Below are 22,352 nucleotides of genomic sequence, written 5' to 3'. Positions count from 1 at the left end.
AGTCTCACTGCTCTTACAGTAAAGAGTCCACAGTCTCACTGCTCTTACAGTAAAGAGTCCACAGTCTCACTGCTCTTACAGTAAAGAGTCCACAGTCTCACTGCTCTTACAGTAAAGAGTCCATAGTCTCACTGCTCTTACAGTAAAGAGTCCATAGTCTCACTGCTCTTACAGTAAAGAGTCCATAGTCTCACTGCTCTTACAGTAAAGAGTCCATAGTCTCACTGCTCTTACAGTAAAGAGTCCATAGTCTCACTGCTCTTACAGGAAAGAGTCCATAGTCTCACTGCTCTTACAGGAAAGAGTCCATAGTCTCACTGCTCTTACAGGAAAGAGTCCATAGTCTCACTGCTCTTACAGGAAAGAGTCCATAGTCTCACTGCTCTTACAGTAAAGAGTCCATAGTCTCACTGCTCTTACAGTAAAGAGTCCATAGTCTCACTGCTCTTACAGTAAAGAGTCCATAGTCTCACTGCTCTTACAGTAAAGAGTCCATAGTCTCACTGCTCTTACAGTAAAGAGTCCATAGTCTCACTGCTCTTACAGTAAAGAGTCCATAGTCTCACTGCTCTTACAGTAAAGAGTCCATAGTCTCACTGCTCTTACAGTAAAGAGTCCATAGTCTCACTGCTCTTACAGTAAAGAGTCCATAGTCTCACTGCTCTTACAGTAAAGAGTCCATAGTCTCACTGCTCTTACAGTAAAGAGTCCATAGTCTCACTGCTCTTACAGTAAAGAGTCCATAGTCTCACTGCTCTTACAGTAAAGAGTCCATAGTCTCACTGCTCTTACAGTAAAGAGTCCATAGTCTCACTGCTCTTACAGTAAAGAGTCCATAGTCTCACTGCTCTTACAGTAAAGAGTCCATAGTCTCACTGCTCTTACAGTAAAGAGTCCATAGTCTCACTGCTCTTACAGTAAAGAGTCCATAGTCTCACTGCTCTTACAGTAAAGAGTCCATAGTCTCACTGCTCTTACAGTAAAGAGTCCATAGTCTCACTGCTCTTACAGTAAAGAGTCCATAGTCTCACTGCTCTTACAGTAAAGAGTCCATAGTCTCACTGCTCTTACAGTAAAGAGTCCATAGTCTCGCTGCTCTTACAGTAAAGAGTCCATAGTCTCGCTGCTCTTACAGTAAAGAGTCCATAGTCTCGCTGCTCTTACAGTAAAGAGTCCATAGTCTCGCTGCTCTTACAGTAAAGAGTCCATAGTCTCGCTGCTCTTACAGTAAAGAGTCCATAGTCTCGCTGCTCTTACAGTAAAGAGTCCATAGTCTCGCTGCTCTTACAGTAAAGAGTCCATAGTCTCGCTGCTCTTACAGTAAAGAGTCCATAGTCTCGCTGCTCTTACAGTAAAGAGTCCATAGTCTCGCTGCTCTTACAGTAAAGAGTCCATAGCCTCGCTGCTCTTACAGTAAAGAGTCCATAGTCTCGCTGCTCTTACAGTAAAGAGTCCATAGCCTCGCTGCTCTTACAGTAAAGAGTCCATAGCCTCGCTGCTCTTACAGTAAAGAGTCCATAGCCTCGCTGCTCTTACAGTAAAGAGTCCATAGCCTCGCTGCTCTTACAGTAAAGAGTCCATAGCCTCGCTGCTCTTACAGTAAAGAGTCCATAGCCTCGCTGCTCTTACAGTAAAGAGTCCATAGCCTCGCTGCTCTTACAGTAAAGAGTCCATAGCCTCGCTGCTCTTACAGTAAAGAGTCCATAGCCTCGCTGCTCTTACAGTAAAGAGTCCATAGCCTCGCTGCTCTTACAGTAAAGAGTCCATAGCCTCGCTGCTCTTACAGTAAAGAGTCCATAGCCTCGCTGCTCTTACAGTAAAGAGTCCATAGCCTCGCTGCTCTTACAGTAAAGAGTCCATAGCCTCGCTGCTCTTACAGTAAAGAGTCCATAGCCTCGCTGCTCTTACAGTAAAGAGTCCATAGCCTCGCTGCTCTTACAGTAAAGAGTCCATAGCCTCGCTGCTCTTACAGTAAAGAGTCCATAGCCTCGCTGCTCTTACAGTAAAGAGTCCACAGCCTCGCTGCTCTTACAGTAAAGAGTCCACAGTCTCGCTGCTCTTACAGTAAAGAGTCCACAGTCTCGCTGCTCTTACAGTAAAGAGTCCACAGTCTCGCTGCTCTTAGAGTAAAGAGTCCACAGTCTCGCTGCTCTTAGAGTAAAGAGTCCACAGTCTCGCTGCTCTTAGAGTAAAGAGTCCACAGTCTCGCTGCTCTTAGAGTAAAGAGTCCACAGTCTCGCTGCTCTTAGAGTAAAGAGTCCACAGTCTCGCTGCTCTTAGAGTAAAGAGTCCACAGTCTCGCTGCTCTTAGAGTAAAGAGTCCACAGTCTCGCTGCTCTTAGAGTAAAGAGTCCACAGTCTCGCTGCTCTTAGAGTAAAGAGTCCACAGTCTCGCTGCTCTTAGAGTAAAGAGTCCACAGTCTCGCTGCTCTTAGAGTAAAGAGTCCATAGTCTCACTGCTCTTACAGTAAAGAGTCCATAGTCTCACTGCTCTTACAGTAAAGAGTCCATAGTCTCGCTGCTCTTACAGTAAAGAGTCCATAGTCTCGCTGCTCTTAGAGTAAAGAGTCCCTGTCCATCATTAACCCTGAGTCTTTATTACTGTCTGTTTTGCTTCCTCCTCCAGTCCATGGCCTCCATGTTATCCACATGAGCTTCCTTGGACTCCAGCCCTCCACACCCCTGTACTATGATATCATCCTCCTCTGGAAGGCTCCGCCTCCAGTCCTATGCAGATATTGATGGAATAAGTATTGGATCTCATTGTCTCCTCTTGTGTTGGGGAAGATGAGGAGATGCCTCCATAGATAATGTACTAGAGTCATACAAGGAGGTTCTGATGTCCAACAGCCAGTGCCATTCCATCATTGGTCAGATTTAAGGGTGGCCCCATAAATCTGCTCTAATCAACATCCCCTCAAAAGAAAAAAAATGACTCCTCTTTTCCAGACTGGGGTCCCTTGGTCTTCATGGAAGTCTTGAATATATTTAATGTATTATCAACTTCCAATAGTTTTTTTAAATACTCACCCCACCATCTGTTTTGTCACATTAGTTGTCCACCTGCGACTTTATTTCTCATTTACTGGTATCCATGTGTTATCTTAGGATGTGGCCCCACACATTTTATTGCACTGCACACAGTTGACGCCAGGGGCCCAGGGTCATCTCATTTTCCAGCATTGGTAATTACTGAGCCACAATCTGTTGTTTCTCTTCCATCAGACGTCTTGAGTTTTATCCAAAATTTCTGCGCAAACCACAAAGTAATTCAGAAAAAACTGAGAGCGAAGCCTCTAGAGGAGACGAGAAGCATCAGGGCTGAAGGGTTACCCCCAAGAACAGAAGAAGACCTTATCATCCTCTACTTCGAGAACCCAAAGATTGGGGGAGGTCAGGTAGAAGAGGCAGTGATGATCCCTGAGGAAGAGGCGGCGCTGGTCACCTTCTATGATGCACATGGTAAGTGACCCCTCCGAGCAGCTGATACACATGTGGCGTGCAGGACCCCACCATCTGTTGTATAGGAGAAATATGCTCCCCATGCCAAATGGGATTTCCAGGGTCACCTCTCTGTAGTCGTACTCTGTCACATGCAGTTTAGTGGAGTTCAGGATGTACAGGAGAACTTCTGGTATACCAGGTCCACAATACGATGTCATACTCCAAGTGCACACCATCACCTGCTGCCCACCCCATGAGTCCACCCCCAAACATCCCATCTATCACCCTAATCATATTCCCCCATTGTTTCCATCGTCTCCGTTGCAGGCTGTAGGTCAGAGGATATGCGTAACCTCGAGGAAGAGGAGTCCACCTCAGTACTTGTACTTCACCTCACTAATGAAGCCTGACAACTTCAGATCTGCCTTGCTTGTAGGGAGGTGAAGGGTTTAGTGCAGAACTTTCTTTACTCCCCTCACAGCAGAACTCCACTTCTTATTTATCAATGGTGTTACTTGGAAGAGGAAACAAAAGCCATTGATCACCCCAACAGCAGCCGCTGGTAACAAAAACAGATTACCTTGTCTCAGTCCACTCAGAGTCAATCATAGTCCTCCTCTCTGCACACACTGCATCCTCCTCCTCCTCTTTGCACACACTGCAGCCTCCTCCTCCTCTTTGCACACACTGCAGCCTCCTCCTCCTCCTCTTCCTCTTTGCACACACTGCAGCCTCCTCCTCCTCCTCTTCCTCTTTGCACACACTGCAGCCTCCTCCTCCTCCTCTTCCTCTTTGCACACACTGCAGCCTACTCCTCCTCTTCCTCTTTGCACACACTGCAGCCTCCTCCTCCTCTTCCTCTTTGCACACGCTGCAGCCTCCTCCTCCTCCTCTTCCTCTTTGCACACGCTGCAGCCTCCTTCTCCTCTTCCTCTTTGCACACGCTGCAGCCTCCTCCTCTTCCTCTTTGCACACGCTGCAGCCTCCTCCTCTTCCTATTTGCACACGCTGCAGCCTCCTCCTCCTCTTCCTCTTTGCACACGCTGCAGCCTCCTCTTCCTCTTTGCACAAGCTGCAGCCTCCTCCTCCTCTTCCTCTTTGCACACACTGCAGCCTCCTCCTCTTCCTCTTTGCACACACTGCAGCCTCCTCCTCCTCTTCCTCCTCTTCCTCTCTGCAGCCTCCTCCTCCTCTTCCTCTCTGCAGCCTCCTCCTCCTCTTCCTCTCTGCACACACTGCAGCCTCCTCCTCTTCCTCTCTTCACACACTTCAGCCTCCTCCTCCTCTGCACACACTGCAGCCTCCTCTTCCTCTCTGCACACACTGCAGCCTCCTCCTCCTCTTCCTCTCTGCACACACTGCAGCCTCCTCCTCCTCTTCCTCTTTGCACAAGCTGCAGCCTCCTCCTCTTCCTCTTTGCACACACTGCAGCCTCCTCCTCCTCTTCCTCTTTGCACACACTGCAGCCTCCTCCTCCTCTTCCTCTCTGCAGCCTCCTCCTCCTCTTCCTCTCTGCACACACTGCAGCCTCCTCCTCTTCCTCTGTTCACACACTTCAGCCTCCTCCTCCTCTGCACACACTGCAGCCTCCTCCTCCTCTCTGCACACACTGCAGCCTCCTTCTCCTCTTCCTCTCTGTACACACTGCAGCCTCCTCCTCTTCCTCTCTGCACACACTGCAGCCTCTTCCTCCTCCTCCTCTGCACACACTGCAGCCTCCTCCTCCGCACACACTGCAGCCTCCTCCTCCTCCTCTGCACACACTGCAGCCTCCTCCTCCTCTCTGCACACACTGCAGCCTCCTCCTCCTCTCTGCACACACTGCAGCCTCCTCCTCCTCTCTGCACACACTGCAGCCTCCTCCTCCTCTCTGCACACACTGCAGCCTCCTCCTCCTCTCTGCACACACTGCAGCCTCCTCCTCCTCTCTGCACACACTGCAGCCTCCTCCTCCTCTCTGCACACACTGCAGCCTCCTCCTCCCCCTCCTCTTCCTCTCTGCACACACTGCAGCCTCCTCCTCCTCTCTGCACACACTGCAGCCTCCTCCTCCTCTCTGCACACACTGCAGCCTCCTCCTCCCCCTCCTCTTCCTCTCTGCACACACTGCAGCCTCCTCCTCCTCTTCCTCTCTGCACACACTGCAGCCTCCTCCTTCTCCCCAGCTATAACAGATCTGAGCTCTAGAATCCCCAGTAGCTTGTCTACAGAATCCTCCGACTATCATCAGAGGCTTCAAGATACTAAGGACTCCCAGCTAGATGGCGCACTACTGGTCCCAGCATGTACCTGAAGAAATAAGAATCCAATTTTGGTCAGCCATAACATCTCATGTTTGTGATAAAACATAGACAGGTCTATGGAAGATCCTCCTGTCCGTCTCATCTACCTAATACAATTGCCATGTCTTTCTTTTACAGTTGTGAAGGTCATAGTGGAAAGGGAACACATCCTTGGTAAGAAGGCCATCTCGGTGTATCGATACTACCCCACCTTGGGTACAATCCTATATGGGAGGAAAACACCTCAAGTAACAAAACCACTGCCGATCCAGATCCAGATCAGTCCTTACTTATTGGAGTTTATATGGAAAGACACAAGACTGAAGGAAAGCATAGAGGAGGACTTGTCCAATAAAATGTGTGAGATCATATGGCCAGATCTAAAATGCTCAGACCCTGTCATCACTTTGTGTTTTCTCAACTCTCTGTCATCACATCTCAGGACTATGGCGAAGGTTGGCCACACGTGGACTGAGAAGGTCTCTGCAGCGTACTCACTTATTATCTCAAGGTATAAAGTCATAGAATGTAAAATGCATCCTTCAGCATGGGAGGACATCAAGGTACAGATCGCCACTGCTGCTTATGATGGAGTATTGGTCAAACCCACCGCTGACGCTGAGAAGGTCTTCCTGGCAGGTGCGATTAAGGATGTTAATAAGATTGAGCAGACGTTCAAGAAACTGGTGGAAGAAAACAGCAGAAAAGCCGAGAGAAGAAGTAAACAAATGACAAAGACAGAACCGATGTCTGCTGCTCTCTATCATGTGATATGTAGCAGCGGTCTGGAGAAGAAGATACTGGCAGAGGCCCCAGAGATGAAGATGGAGTATGACCCGTCCACACACAACGTCCGGCTCACCGGGCTGCGGGATGAAGTTCTTGAAGCCAAGTGTGAAATACTCAGTGTTATACAGAATCTGAAATCCAAATCCATCCAGCTGAACCCGCACGTCCTCCAGTTCTTGAAGTTCGCTGACAACGATGAGATCTCTTGTGTCCTCTTTGTAAGTCAAAACATCAATGCTGTCATCGAGATTGAAGAAAACTCAATCAAACTGACCGGTCACACAAAGAAAGACTTGACCGACGCAGAAGAGCAAATTGGCCGAGAATTAATTTGTCAGCGAATTCTAATTGAGGACAAAAATGTTCTACAAAGTCCAGAATGGAAAAGTCTCCAATCCCATCTTCTCCAGTCCCACTGTTCTGAGATGTGCACGGTCATAATCGAGGAGTTCCCTCCCGGAGCAGAGAACGATGTGGTGGTCGCAGGATTGGCCTCCAGTGTACACCAGAGCTACAAAGAAATCCATGAATTTGTGGAGAAAAACACTCCAGTGCAGAAGAACATCCCGGTCAAGTCAGTTGCAGTCATGCAGTTCATTATGGAGGAGAGGCACCTTATGGAAGTTCTGAAACAGATTAATGTGAAGGTTGTAACGAAGCATAGACACATTCACTTGGCGGGGGCCAAGAGTTACGTGGAGGAAGCAGCTTCCCATGTGCAGGCGACCCTGTCCTCCATATTTCATGACACCTTACACATTGATAAACCAGGAGCCAAGAAACATTATTTGACCAATGAGAAGATGTACGTGCCACTGGTGAGGAGTAATTACAAATGTATCATCCATTTACAGAAAGACGAGGAGGACGATGAGATACCTAATGAAACAACTGGGGCTGCACCTCAATACCAAGTACAACTGCCCCATGGGGTGACCATCTCCGTGTACAGAGGAGACCTGTGCTCGCACCACGCCGATGTCATTGTTAATGCAGCCAATGAAGACCTGAAGCACATTGGGGGTCTGGCGCAGGCGTTACTGAACGCAGCAGGACGCCAACTCCAAGATGAAAGTGATCGTATAGTCCGTCAGCAGGGTCGCTTGTTCCCAGGAGAATCCGTGATAACCGCTGCAGGGAACCTGCCCTGTAAGCAGGTCATACATACTGTGGGGCCACGATGGAATCCCAGTTCATCACAACGATGTAAGAATCTTCTTCGGACAGCGATCACCAGCAGTTTAGAACTGGCTGCCAAGTACAATCACAGGTCCATAGCCATTCCGGCTGTCAGCTCTGGTATCTTCGGATTTCCTATATCTATAAGTGCACAAAATATTGTAGAGGCCATCAAAGACTACATGGAAGGTAAAGGCAGATCTAGCTCAGTGACCAACATCAATCTGGTGGACACCAAAGATGAAACCATCGCCGCCTTCACTAAGTCTCTCAAGGAACAGTTCGGAGACCAGAACTCGCCAAGAAACTCAGCGACGGAGGTGACGGCACCATCCAGCAGAGAGCAAGCTGCAAGCCAATCCATAGGCAACATAACCCTGGTCGTCCAAGTCAAGGAAGGACTCCTTCAAGATGCCACAGTAAGTTACTTTCTTTAACCCTTCATGTAAAGCGGTCATTGGAGCGTGGGGACCACATTGTAGAATGGCTGACATTTCCACATCTGTATGTAAGTGGACGCAGAGAGGTCTACATGACAATCACCATCCCACACATTGTCTGCTAGACAGGATGAGAGCATTGATGTGGACACCGGGGCCACAGTCACCTGTTAGGTGCTACACTCTGCATGTTAGGGCAACACGTGTCCCTATGACGAGAGCGGGACACAGCAGACGCTGACACATTGCAGCAGAGCACCTGCAGGCTTCAATTCCCAGCATGGCCATACATATTGTGTAACGTAGCCGCTGCACCATTTTCTCTGTGCATTCATTGCCCAAATCTGAGTTCAGGGGCGATCTGCTTTTTACTCTCCTTTTCTGTTACAACGGTCCCCCCCAAAATAAGCTAATCACAGGTTTTCCTGCAGCTGGGACCCTCAGCCATCAGCACCAATCTGAGGAGGAACCTGGCACCAAGGGTGCACTTTGCCATCCTCGCCCCCAGGAGAAGTACTCATTACCTATTGGCCACTGTGCAGACAGGTCCTCCAGAAAGTAGTAACTGCTCCCCCTGCAGGTTATTGAGGGGACTGGGGGCCCCTATATTAACGCCGAACGCTACACTATGGGAGTGTGCTATAAAATATCAGAAGATGATGATGTATGAGCAGAGCAGTGTAGATGATGGTGTCTGTGTCATCAGACAGGTGTCATTGTGAACAGTGTTGGGAAGGACCTCTGCCTGGACAGCGGTGGAGCATCCAAGGCGCTTTATGAGAAGGCAGGACACCAGCTTCAAGTGTCCCTACAGAATGAGGCCTCCAGAGCGGCTAATGCCCACATCTTTGTGACTCGGGGCTACAATTTGTCCTGTGACATTGTCATCCATGTGGTCGTTCCTTTCTGGGATGGAGGAAAAGGCTTCTCAGAACAGGTAAGTGGCCATTCTCACTCATGTATTCAGTCATGGCGTCTTCTATAAGGTGGCATCAGTATAGATTAGCGGATGTCCACACGGGAAGAGTATCTGCCGGAATCCCACATGAACCAAATGTTGCAGAATTCATGGCAGAAATGTCGCCGATTTGCTGCAGATTTCCTGTAAAGGTTGAGATTTACAAGGAAAATCCGCACGCAGGTCAAGTTATGTGCGGATCCAGTGTGGAAATCTTTGTAAATCTCCTCCACTTTGCTGCTCCTTTACCATTCAGTGGTTTTTACGCAGTTCTACCGCAGAAGGTCCGCAGGGTATCTGTCCCATGAGGCGGATACGCCGCAGATGTTCCATCCGGATCCTGCAGGCAGTGACCTCGGATATTCATCTGCAGCTTGACAGATTTTGTTGTGGATTTTTTTTGCTGATTTTTGCAGCATAAAGGGTGAAATAGGCGGCAAATTCAGAGACCAATCTGCAGCAATCCCCAATGTAACTGGATCAGGAAGAAGGCGGCCATGTGACCCGGTGGTCTGATACCTCATGGTGGTCTCCAGGGTTCAGCCGTAGCTTTTCACACAACAGCAGATTTATGGGAGTCGGGCATCGCAGGTTATTATCGCGTATAGCGATCTCACAGAGCGCGCCGAGGTGGTACATTTATGGAAGGTCTCCACATGTTCTCACTTTCTTCCTCCGGTAATCATTATAACATTATTATACACCGTCTCTCACTTCAGATCTTCAGACAGACAATCCAGACCTGCCTGAACACAGCCGAGAAGAGACAGCTCAGCTCCATAACGTTTCCCGCCATTGGAACTGGAAATCTGGGCTTTCCGAAGCACCTTGTGGCGGCGGTCATGTTTGACGAAGTTTTCAAATTCAGCTCCTCGTCCAGAAATCGCTACCTTCAAAAAGTGACCTTCATGCTGCATCCAAATGACAAGGAGACGATTAAGGTGGCGGTATAATGGCGATGTCTGCAGAGAGGGCATCAACGTGGGCCGGGAGCTACATGAGAGGGGGGGCCCTTTGTCCCGCGGAGGGGGGGCCCTTTGTCCCGCGGAGGGGGGGCCCTTTTGTCCCGCGGAGAGGGGGCCCTTTTGTCCCGCGGAGAGGGGGCCCTTTTGTCCCGCGGAGAGGGGGCCCTTTGTCCCGCGGAGGGGGGGCGCGTCCCCCGCTTTCTCATCGGTGGGAGTCGGCCTCCTATTGGCACATATATTTTACATGTGATAATCACCTGTAATAAAGCAGGACTCACCATTATTATATTATTATATTTAGGAATTTTCCAAAGAACAAAATGCAAGAAAGACGAATCCTGCGCTGAGCAATCGGGTGTCCATACCAGCCTCCGAAGCCGAGCTGCCGCCCCCGCCGCGCTCAGACACAGGTAAGAGACTCCACGATACCTGGTTATATTAGTCCGGCTCATTATAAAGCCAAGGGCATCCGTACCATAGAGGCAGGCTCTTCCCCACTATAATGGGTGCTAAGAATCTCCACGGGGAGGTGGTCTTCATGCATAGGAAATGGAAGCTGATGTGCTCGGAGATCGGATGGGAGCTCGGGGCCCCTGTGGTTACAGATCCTAGCTACAGGGACTGGGAGCATTGTCTGTGGGGTCAGTTGTCATGGCCGGGGGCAGCTCTGTCCATCTTCCTATTCATTACTGGTGGATGGTAATAAGCCTTACGTTTCGTGTCTTTCTTTGATCACCCACCATACGACATACGTGTGAGGCCGTTCACTGCTGCTCCGTATCAGTCCCTGTGAGGAGAGGGATCCTGGGAAGGTGGCTTCACAGTAATGGCCTCCCGTGGTTTTGGCTTCCATACATTTGTCATTTCCCAGTGACCGTCCTGTAGGTCGTCATTAGGTCTTCCGTCCCCTAATCTTATGTCGTGTTCCTCATTCTTTGCAGCTTTCTATGGGGCAGCGAATACCCTGAATCTGGGAGTTTATGAAATGAGGGTCGGATCCATCACCTATCAGGTGAAGACGGGAGACATAACCAAGGAGAACACAGATGTCATTGTCAACTCATCAGATCAACACTTTAACCTCAGATCAGGTATTTACCCAACTGGCCTGATACGACAGGTACAGGGGGTCACATGACAGTGAGCAGGGACGGGACTGGGGGTCACATGACAAGGAGCAGGGACGGGACTGGGGGTCACATGACAAGGAGCAGGGACGGGACTGGGGGTCACATGACAGTGAGCGGGGAAGGGACTGGGGTCACATGACAGTGAGCAGGGACGGGACTGGGGGTCACATGACAAGGAGCAGGGATGGGACTGGGGGTCACATGACAAGGAGCAGGGATGGGACTGGAGGTCACATGACAAGGAGCAGGGATGGGACTGGAGGTCACATGACAGTGAGCAGGGACGGAACTGGGGGTCACATGACAAGAAGCAGGGACGGGACTGGGGGTCACATGACAAGGAGCAGGGACGGGACTGGGGGTCACATGACAAGGAGCAGGGACGGGACTGGGGGTCACATGACAAGGAACAGGGACGGGACTGGGGGTCACATGACAAGGAGCAGGGACGGGACTGGGGGTCACATGACAAGAAGCAGGGACGGGACTGGGGGTCACATGACAAGGAGCAGGGACGGGACTGGGGGTCACATGACAAGGAGCAGGGACGGGACTGGGGGTCACATGACAAGGAGCAGGGATGGGACTGGGGGTCACATGACAAGGAGCAGGGACGGGACTGGGGGTGACATGACAAGGAGCAGGGATGGGACTGGGGGTCACATGACAAGGAGCAGGGACGGGACTGGGGGTCACATGACAAGGAGCAGGGACGGGACTGGGGGTGACATGACAAGCAGCAGGGATGGGACTGGGGGTCACATGACAAGGAGCAGGGACCGGACTGGGGGTGACATGACAAGGAGGGGACTGGGGGTGACATGACAATGAGCGGGGAAGGGACTGGGGTGACATGACAAGGAGCAAGGACGGGACTGGGGGTGACATGACAAGGAGCAGGAACGGGACTGGGGGTGACATGACAAGGAGCAGGGACTGGACTGGGGGTGACATGACAAGGAGCAGGAACGGGACTGGAGGTGACATGACAAGGAGCAGGGACGGGACTGGGGGTGACATGACAAGCAGCAGGGACGGGACTGGGGGTGACATGACAAGGAGCAGGGACGGGACTGGGGGTGACATGACAAGGAGCAGGGACGGGACTGGGGGTGACATGTGTTTTCTGCGATCCGCTGTGTTCATTCACAATCCTCCTTTTTGTCAGGGGTCTCTAAATCCATCCTGGAGGCGGCGGGGCCCAGTGTGCAGGCGGAGTGCGCTCAGCTCGGTAAGACACCCCTCCTGGCTCTGACGAGCACTGCCTCAGGGGTCCCCGGTTTATGGTCGGGTTCATGCAGCGCCTGACTGTACACAGTGTGAGATGAAATGTTCAGGAACTTTGAAATACATTTCCAGGATCTCTGCTTGCTGTGAAAAGAAGCATTAGGCTACGTCTACACGACGACATTTGTCGCGCGACAGATAGGGCACAACTACACTGCAACATTTGTAGCGCAACATTTTGTTGCACTAATGTCGCGCGACAATTTTTATAATGGCAGTCTATGGTGTCTCACTGCAACATGCAACATGCTGCGACTGCGACGCAACAGTCGCAGGAAAAATCCACCTCGAATGGATTTTCGCAGCATGTTGCATGTTGCAGTGCGACACCATAGACTGCCATTATAAAAATTGTCGCGCGACAAATGTCGTTGTGTAGACGTAGCCTTAATTATTTTCCACATAATCTGTTGACAAGAGAGGGACAGGGTGGATGTGAGGCTGCATTCACATTGTGCTTTAGTCCTGCGCAGGGCTTTCTGTCGGGGTATTCATATGTATACCGCATGGCAGATATCGCCATTCTGTCCGGAGAAAAAGCTGTTAAGGAACGGAAGGCCGGTCAGAGTCCGAAGATGAATCCTCTGAACCCCGTTTCACATACCTGGCGGAGGGATAAACCGCAATGTGAATGCAGTGTCGGGCAGCAGCGGGATATCCCTGACTGTTACATTGTCTCCACAGACAGAGATTGATTCTGCTACATTGTAACAATACCAAAAACAAAAAAGCTCAGCTCCGCAATGTAACTACCATGTATTGCCACGTACTCGCATGCCTATGGTATAAAAACCAATACAAATACCTACAAAGAACTCCCAGACCGCATGGAATCAGGATTATATTTTATTACAAAATTTATGGGAAAATCACAATAAAACAAGTGCAGGGAAAAGGCGACATCAACCAGAGGGGGACACAATGGGGCTGATTCATACTGCGCCGACAGTTAATACAAAATATAGTGCAAATACCAATAATATCACAAAGGCAGAATCAATTGCCCCTAATGTGTCTCCTCCAGGATGGCGCGAACCTTCGAAGGAGGAGGCACATTATGGGTTATTGATTCTGCCTTTGTAATTTGTAACATTATTGGTATTCAAATAGTTGAAAGAAGAAAAACGCGGCACTCGCCATCAACTTCCTTTTTGCTGCTTCCTTGATGGCGAGTGCCGCGTTTTTCTTCTTTCAACTATTTGAATACCAATAATGTTACAAATTACAAAGGCAGAATCAATAACCCATAATGTGCCTCCTCCTTCGAAGGTTCGCGCCATCCTGGAGGAGACACATTATGGGCAATTGATTCTGCCTTTGTAATATTTATTTTTTATTAACTGTCGGCGCAGTATAAATCAGCCCCATTGTGTCCCCCTCTGGTTGATGTCGCCTTTTCCCTGCACTCGTTTAATTGTGATTTTCCTATGAATATTGTAATAAAATATAATCCTGATTCCATGCAGTCTGGTAGTTCTTTGTAGGTATTTACATTGTAACGACTTTGCAGCTCATGTCAGCAATGATTGTCTCCGCAGCATCCCTAAACAAGAAGAGCAGCCATATTACCACTCAGAGCGGAAATCTCCTCTGCAAACAGATCCTTCACGTCGTGGGCAGGAATTCAGCAGAAGGAATCGGAGACTTTGTGGCAGAGTCCCTCCAGGAGTGCGGGAACCTCCAGGCCTCGTCCGTCGCCTTCCCGGCCATAGGCACAGGTCTGCCCCCCGCCATATCTGCTCATGCCGTGTCTGTAGTGTGAACCGTGCCCAGTAATCACTGGTGATATCACACTATAAGCCACCTGCGCCATTTTCAGGATTGTGCTGCTGAATTATTCTCCACCCGCTCTTGATGCCTCCACCATTAATTCCGCTAATATTATTTCCTGCCACAGGTTTGGGCAAAGTGTCCTCGGCCGTGGTGGCGGACATCATACTAGAAGCTGTAACGGAATTCGCCAAGTCCAAGGCGGCGCCGTGTCTGCAGATGGTGAAAGTGGTCGTCTTCCAGCAGCAAATGTTAGATGACTTCTACAACAGTATGAAGAAGAAGGAAGGCACCGACCTGCCCAAGAGCACCTCACTGCTCTCCAGAATAACCAACTGTGAGTTCTGCTTGCTGTCAGTGAATGGGAGCATCATATAACAATGGCGTATCTCTGAGAACCATAACTTACCCTGCAGCCTGACAACATGGCCGCTGATGCCCCGCTAGTCCATCCAGCTCTCTTAGAACAGAGGATGAGGAAGCTGATGTCCACAAGAGGGTATACCGCTGCTCCAGCTGTTGTGAAACTACAACTCCCAGCATGCTCCATTCACATCTGTAGGAGTGTGAGAGTAGCTGCTGTTGCAGTTGTACCTGCTGGAAGTTGTAGTTTCACAACAGCTGGAGTGCTCAAGGTGCTGACCCCAGTATATGTCATAAACCGTAACAAACTGGTGACGCTAACAAAATGGCTGCTGCATTACTGGGTTGTATGGGAGGAGCTGCTGAAATCACACCTCCTCTCTGACATCATCTGCTCTCCTGCTTCTGGCTCAATCACATCACTGACTTCCTGCTCTGCCTCTATTGGCTGAAGCTGCCCCTCACTGACTTCCTGCTCTGCTGCTATTGGCTGAAGCTGCCCCTCACTGACTTCCTGCTCTGCTGCTATTGGTTGAAGCCGCCCCTCACTGACTTCCTGCTCTGCTGCTATTGGTTGAAGCCGCCCCTCACTGACTTCCTGCTCTGCTGCTATTGGCTGAAGCTGCCCCTCACTGACTTTCTGCTCTGCTGCAATCGGCTGAAGCTGCCCCTCACTGACTTCCTGCTCTGCTGCTATTGGCTGAAGCTGCCCCTCACTGACTTCCTGCTCTGCTGCTATTGGCTGAAGCTGCCCCTCACTGACTTCCTGCTCTGCAGCTATTGGTTGAAGCCGCCCCTCACTGACTTCCTGCTCTGCTGCTATTGGCTGAAGCTGCCCCTCACTGACTTTCTGCTCTGCTGCAATCGGCTGAAGCTGCCCCTCACTGACTTCCTGCTCTGCTGCTATTGGTTGAAGCCGCCCCTCACTGACTTCCTGCTCTGCTGCTATTGGCTGAAGCCGCCCCTCACTGACTTCCTGCTCTGCTGCTATTGGCTGAAGCTGCCCCTCACTGACTTCCTGCTCTGCAGCTATTGGCTGAAGCTGCCCCTCACTGACTTCCTGCTCTGCTGCTATTGGCTGAAGCCGCCCCTCACTGACTTCCTGCTCTGCTGCTATTGGCTGAAGCTGCCCCTCACTGACTTCCTGCTCTGCTGCTATTGGCTGAAGCTGCCCCTCACTGACTTCCTGCTCTGGCCGCCTCCTGCATTATTTTGCTAGTGCTGTGGTCATACAGGGAGTGCTCTGCTGTTCCTCTTTATCAGCCTCCTTCAGTATTTATTCAGAAAGTCGGGAAGTGAGGCAGAGACCTGAGCGGTGTCAGAGAAGAGGGCGTCTTTGTGACAACTTTTTCTCTGTACTCTGGTAACTTACAGCCATTCTATTACTGTCTGTGGGGTTAAAGGGGTCCTCTCGCTTCAGCAGATGGCATTTATCATGTAGAGGAAGTTAATACAAACCACTTACTAATGTACAGTGATTCTCCATGTTGCCTCCTTTGCTGGCTGGATGAATTTTTCCATCACATTATACACGGCTCGTTTCCATGGTTATGGCTGCAGCACAGATACAAGGTTACTGGGACGGAACCTGCTGCGCATGCGTGTCTATGTGCGCTCCCACTGTCCCGGCCACCAGAGAGGTCAGAGATTTTTCCTATAATGTACAAGCACGACCACCACTGCTGGATTACCGAATGGTCGTAACCATGGAAACAAGCCGTATATAATGTGATGGAAAAATGAATCAAGTCAGCAAAGGAGGCAACATGGAGAATAGGAAATGCATACAGGATAAATGCCATCTTCTGGAGTCAGAGAACCCCTTTAAGGATTTATAGTGCACACAGCACCTCGGAAAGCTTCCCTCGATGGAAGAATTCCCGGCCTGGTGTGTCTAATGACCGCACTGCTCGTTGCATCTTCTGTAGTTTGATCTCCTCCGGTAACGTTCTCTTTCCTGTGTCACAGCCGTCGTCAACTATTTCACATCAAGACCCGGAGCAGAGAAGAAACTAAAAGTGTTTCACTTACGGGAGAACATAGAGCCGGCGATATTCCACCTGTGCGCGGGGACCAAGAAAGACGTGACAGACGCATCCACCTGGCTGCGGGATCTTATACTGAAGGAACAGTACGAGAACGAGATCACCGATGACTGGATCCTGGAGTTTGATGAGCAGGACCATCACGCCTTGTCCCAGGACCAAAGGAGACTCCAAGTGTTGCTTTCCTTCGAATCTCTTGGTTCCACAGTTAAAATAAGTGGCCTCACCAGAGACGTCCTAGAGATGACCAACAAAATCCAGCTCATGATCAAGAAGGTGCGGGAGAAGAAGACCAAGGAGCGGGAGGCCGAGCTCTGCAGTAACCTGGTGGAGTGGAGATATCACGACGGCACCAACTTTGTTCTGTTTGATCGAATGACAAACCTGGAGCTGGAAAAGGCCAAGAGCACAAACACACAAAGTCTGAAGATCGACGTGTCCGGAGTGACCTACACCGTCCTACTGGAGCGGAACTGCATGCGGGACCCCAGAGGAAAGGAGACCAAGATTGAGAGGGTTCCTAAACACGGTAATCACTGCCCTGTGCCTCCGGGCAGACCTCATTCACACGGCCACATTATAAAGGGGCTCTCGTTACAGCGGAGATATAAGGAAGCAATGCTTACGGCAGGACAAGTGGTTCCACACTACTGAGTGCACAGCCTCCATGTGCTGCTGTCAAGGCCCCACACATATGCATATGTCATGTGCATGGTGCAAAAATCAGAGCGTAACCCCATCACCATCACACCATTAGACCCTCCCGTGCTGGTTAAAATGGCTGCTGCAGTCACTTTATTAATAAACAGCAATAAGATGGTCTTATAATAGGACGACCACTGTGAGAAGACCACCTCAATGAGAGGACCACCTATGTGAGAAGACCACCTCAATGAAAGACTCACTGATCTAGACCAGATGTCTCTGTGATGGGCTCTCCTTGTAGTCTATGTAGATTGGTGTCCCATGGTCTTCTCAGAGAGGTTTCTCTGTAACCTCAGACATCACGCTCCTGGCCACGTCTGCCGGACATGAGCACAGGTCATCAGGAGGGGGTCTCAGCTCATCAGGGATATAGCTTTATCTACTACAGACGCCCAACTAGGGACCACCATAGCTTACGAAAGTTTAAATCTCACTGCTAAAAGACCCTTCCCCTCCCAGCTACCAATGCCCCCAGATGTAAGGACACACAGTGCGGAGAGCGCCCCCAGGTGTCAGGACATGCAGTACGGAGAGCGCCCCCAGGTGTCAGGACACACAGTGCGGAGAGCGCCCCCAGGTGTCAGGACACGCAGTGCGGAGAGCGCCCCCAGGTGTCAGGACACACAGTGCGGAGAGCGCCCCCAGGTGTCAGGACACACAGTGCGGAGAGCGCCCCCAGGTGTCAGGACACACAGTGCGGAGAGCGCCCCCAGGTGTCAGGACACACAGTGCGGAGAGCGCCCCCAGGTGTCAGGACACACAGTGCGGAGAGCGCCCCCAGGTGTCAGGACACGCAGTACGGAGAGCGCCCCCAGGTGTCAGGACGCGCAGTGCGGCGAGCGCCCCTAGGTGTCAGGACACACAGTGCGGAGAGTGCCCCCAGGTGTCAGGACACGCAGTGTGGAGAGCGCCCCCCAGGTGTCAGGACACGCAGTGCGGAGAGCGCCCCCCAGGTGTCAGGACACGCAGTGCGGAGAGCGCCCCCCAGGTGTCAGGACACGCAGTGCGGAGAGCGCCCCCCCAGGTGTCAGGACACGCAGTGCGGAGAGCGCCCCCCCAGGTGTCAGGACACGCAGTGCGGAGAGCGCCCCCCCAGGTGTCAGGACACCCAGTGCGGAGAGCGCCCCCCCAGGTGTCAGGACACGCAGTGCGGAGAGCTTTCCCCAGGTGTCAGGACACGCAGTGCGGAGAGCGCCCCCCAGGTGTCAGGACACGCAGTGCGGAGAGCGCCCCCCAGGTGTCAGGACACGCAGTGCGGAGAGCGCCCCCCAGGTGTCAGGACACGCAGTGCGGAGAGCGCCCCCCAGGTGTCAGGACACGCAGTGCGGAGAGCGCCCCCCAGGTGTCAGGACACGCAGTGCGGAGAGCGCCCCCCAGGTGTCAGGACACGCAGTGCGGAGAGCGCCCCCCAGGTGTCAGGACACGCAGTGCGGAGAGCGCCCCCCAGGTGTCAGGACACGCAGTGCGGAGAGCTTTCCCCAGGTGTCAGGACACGTAGTGCGGAGAGCTTTCCCCAGGTGTCAGGACACGCAGTGCGGAGAGCGCCCCCCAGGTGTCAGGACACGCAGTGCGGAGAGCGCCCCCCAGGTGTCAGGACACGCAGTGCGGAGAGCGCCCACAGGTGTCGGGACACGCAGTGCGGAGAGCGCCCCCGGGTGTCGGGACACGCAGTGCGGAGAGCGCCCCCGGGTGTCGGGACACGCAGTGCGGAGAGCGCCCCCAGGTGCCGGGGCACGCAGTGCGGAGAGCGCCCCCGGGTGTCGGGAGACGCAGTGCGGAGAGCGCCCCCGGGTGTCGGGACGCGCAGTGCGGAGAGCGCCCCCAGGTGTCGGGAGACGCAGTGCGGAGAGCGCCCCCGGGTGTCGGGACGCGCAGTGCGGAGAGCGCCCCCGGGTGTCGGGACGCGCAGTGCGGAGAGCGCCCCCAGGTGCCGGGACACGCAGTGCGGAGAGCGCCCCCAGGTGCCGGGACACGCAGTGCGGAGAGCGCACCCAGGTGCCGGGGCACGCAGTGCGGAGAGCGCCCCCAGGTGTCGGGACACACACACCGCTGTCAAGTGACTAATGAGCATTTATTTTCTAGGACAATTCGAGCTTCCTGCCAACTGGACGGCGATGAGTAACAAAGACGTGATGACGGTCCAATTAACGCATGGAAATCAAGAATACAACGACGTTGAGACGCAATTCAAGAAGTCGTGTCAGATGAAAATAGTGAAAGTAAGTGCCCCTCCACCAACCTTCTCCTACACTTGGGGGGGGGGGGGGGGGCACCAACCGGTCCAGTGGGCCACAACATGAAGGGCTCGTATGGTGTAGCCATCAGATAAGTGAGAGCTCGGGGTGTGAACTACAAGAAAGTGAGAAATGTTGTGAGGGATGAAGACGGGTAGAGCTATAGGGGAAGCCGCTGCCACGGGGACCGAACTCTGAAGGGGCCCGCCTAAGAGGACTGAAAGATTTTGTCAGGGCCCCCTCAACAGTGTTATACACTGACACTATATACATGACGTACAGTATGTACATGTAGGAAACGGACAGAGCGGCCGCCGGGCCTGGTCTGAGAGCGCGATCCTGACTAGCTGCAGGAGTTGGGGTTGTGGGGCCCGGTCATTTGTGGTGACGCCCCTGGATGAAGATTAAGGCGGAAAGAAGGGGTAAGGTTTGGGATGAGAGGAGAGTAGACGGCTGGATGCGGCCACACTGACCTCGCGCTCCTGTCTCTGCAGATCGAGAGAATTCAGAACCAGAATCTGTGGATGAATTACCAGATGAAGAGACAAGCGATCGACGCCAAGAACGGGACGACGACCAATGAGAAACAGCTCTTCCATGGGACCGACTCCAACACCATCCAAACCGTCAACCACAATGGATTCAACCGAAGCTACGCGGGGAGGAACGGTGAGACACACGGGATGTATGACAGGGGCCCGGAGAGGGACACACGGGATGTATGACAGGGTCCCGGAGAGGGACACATGTGATATATGGCATTCAGGGGCCCGGAGAGGGACAAATGTGATATATGGCAGTCAGGGGCCCGGAGAGGGATACATGTGATATATGGCAGTCAGGGGCCCGGAGAGGGACACATGGGATGTATGACAAGGCCCCGGAGAGGAACACATGGGCTGTATGACAGGGCCCCGGAGAGGAACACATGGGATGTATGACAAGGGCCCGGAGAGGGACACATGGGATGTATGACAGGGGCCCGGAGAGGGATATATGGGATGTATGACAGGGGCCCAGAGAGGGATATATGGGATGTATGACAGGGGCCCAGAGAGGGATATATGGGATGTATGACAGGGGCCCATAGAGGGATATATGGGATGTATGACAGGGGCCCGGAGAGGGATATATGGGATGTATGACAGGGGCCCGGAGAGGGATATATGGGATGTATGACAGGGGCCCGGAGAGGGATATATGGGATGTATGACAGGGGCCCGGAGAGGGATATATGGGATGTATGACAGGGGCCCGGAGAGGGATATATGGGATGTATGACAGGGGCCCGGAGAGGGATATATGGGATGTATGACAGGGGCCCGGAGAGGGATATATGGGATGTATGACAGGGGCCAGGAGAGGGATGTATGACAGGGGCCCGGAGAGGGATATTCGGGATGTATGACAGGGGCCCAAAGTGGGATATATAGGATGTTAGACAGGGGCCCAAAGTGGGATATATAGGATGTATGACAGGGGCCCAGAAGAGGGATACATGTGATATATGGCAGTCAGGGGCCCATGTTGTGTCTAGTCCTAGGTCTTGACCCTCTTATTTCTCATCCTCATACACAGCGGCTTGTTATGGAAATGGGACGTATTTCGCAGTGGAAGCAAATTACTCAGCATCGGACCACTACTCCAAACCAGATCCAAATGGCCTTAAATACGTGTACCTGGCCCGGGTCCTCACCGGCGTGTACTGTCCCGGACGGCAGGGAATGCTGGCTCCTCCAGCCAAGAACCCAGCCAACCCCACCGAACTGTACGACAGCGTCACCGACAACGCGGCCAAGCCAACCATGTTTGTGATATTCCATGACATCCAGGCGTACCCCGAGTATCTCATCACCTTCACCAGATAATTGTCCTCCCAGATATATGTATTTCTATTTTCCATTAGAGCTGCCACCGTCTTCTAGGGTCCGAGCTGTAGTTATGGGTCTTTACCTGAGACGTCAGGCTCCATGTGCAGCACCACAGCGGGAAGGTCCTCCAGCTCCTTATACTACTATGCCGCCATCTGACACCCAGCACCTTCCTCTGTTCTCCCATCATATAGGTGATGGACTTTCATCCCAATCTCATTGCTGGGGGTTGTCCTCCTCCTCCTTCTGCCCTTCTATATAGCATGGACATGTTTCTCCATACCTCATGCCCGTCTTCCCATACATCAGTTATGTGGATTGCTGGACCTTGTAAACCGTATAATACTGCCCTTCTTTAACCATCATGGCTTCCTCCGGAGCTTTCTCAGGCCACATCCCTCACACATAGATGCCATATTTCTCCTCACACTGAGCGGGTATAACTCAATGCTGTCTTCCTGCATAGTAACTAATGTCTATGATCAGCCATGAAAGGGGATGGGGCCATACCTCCAGAGCACTGCCTTTAGTATGTCGGCTTGACCAGGTGAGAAAGACTCTTACATGGAGCAATGGTTGGGCAGATGGAGGTTCTTCAGAATTAGTTCTTGGGACGTTTTCAGTCTGAATGGGCCTGTAGTTATATGTGCACTATATGCAGTACATTATATTGTGCCTTTGTCCTAATGAAACCTTTAATAAACATAATTAAGAGGATGGGCGAGGATCTGTGTTGTTTTTTAGAAGCAGATTTAGCAAATTCTGGTTGCAGTAACGGTACAGAAGCGTGCTGGGTGGAGCGAGTACAATGCAGCATGAAAATGAACCCCAAAGTCAACCAGATTTTATAAATAATCCTAAAAATAAAGTGAAAGATACCGAGCAGAATA

General features: G+C 51.7%; 1 protein-coding gene across 2 annotated transcripts in view; it reads left to right on the top strand.

The window, feature by feature from the left end:
* The window catches only part of PARP14 (poly(ADP-ribose) polymerase family member 14), a 35,960-nt gene extending 14,016 nt beyond the window's left edge, over positions 1–21,944 (top strand). Inside the window, exons 5-18 of one of the 2 annotated variants that reach the window (XR_005780463.1) lie at positions 3,226–3,462; positions 5,865–8,113; positions 8,841–9,071; positions 9,812–10,033; positions 10,359–10,467; positions 10,999–11,148; positions 12,356–12,418; positions 14,013–14,192; positions 14,372–14,581; positions 16,576–17,181; positions 19,440–19,576; positions 20,086–20,260; positions 21,170–21,564; positions 21,619–21,944. Coding sequence is in view for 1 of the 2 variants with exons in the window: in XM_040439862.1 (XP_040295796.1) it covers positions 3,226–3,462; positions 5,865–8,113; positions 8,841–9,071; positions 9,812–10,033; positions 10,359–10,467; positions 10,999–11,148; positions 12,356–12,418; positions 14,013–14,192; positions 14,372–14,581; positions 16,576–17,181; positions 19,440–19,576; positions 20,086–20,260; positions 21,170–21,459 (4,859 nt within the window). In the remaining variant the exon portion in view is untranslated. Of the gene's footprint in view, positions 1–3,225; positions 3,463–5,864; positions 8,114–8,840; positions 9,072–9,811; positions 10,034–10,358; positions 10,468–10,998; positions 11,149–12,355; positions 12,419–14,012; positions 14,193–14,371; positions 14,582–16,575; positions 17,182–19,439; positions 19,577–20,085; positions 20,261–21,169 lie in introns of both variants that reach the window. The other variant, XM_040439862.1, reaches the window with a different exon arrangement.
* The last annotated feature ends 408 nt before the right edge of the window (positions 21,945–22,352 follow it).

The sequence above is a fragment of the Bufo bufo genome, chromosome 7 (genome assembly GCF_905171765.1).
Source record: "Bufo bufo chromosome 7, aBufBuf1.1, whole genome shotgun sequence".
NCBI lineage: Eukaryota > Metazoa > Chordata > Amphibia > Anura > Bufonidae > Bufo > Bufo bufo.
The sequence above is the reverse complement of the archived record's forward strand: the minus strand, read 5'-3'. Positions and strand labels throughout refer to the sequence as shown.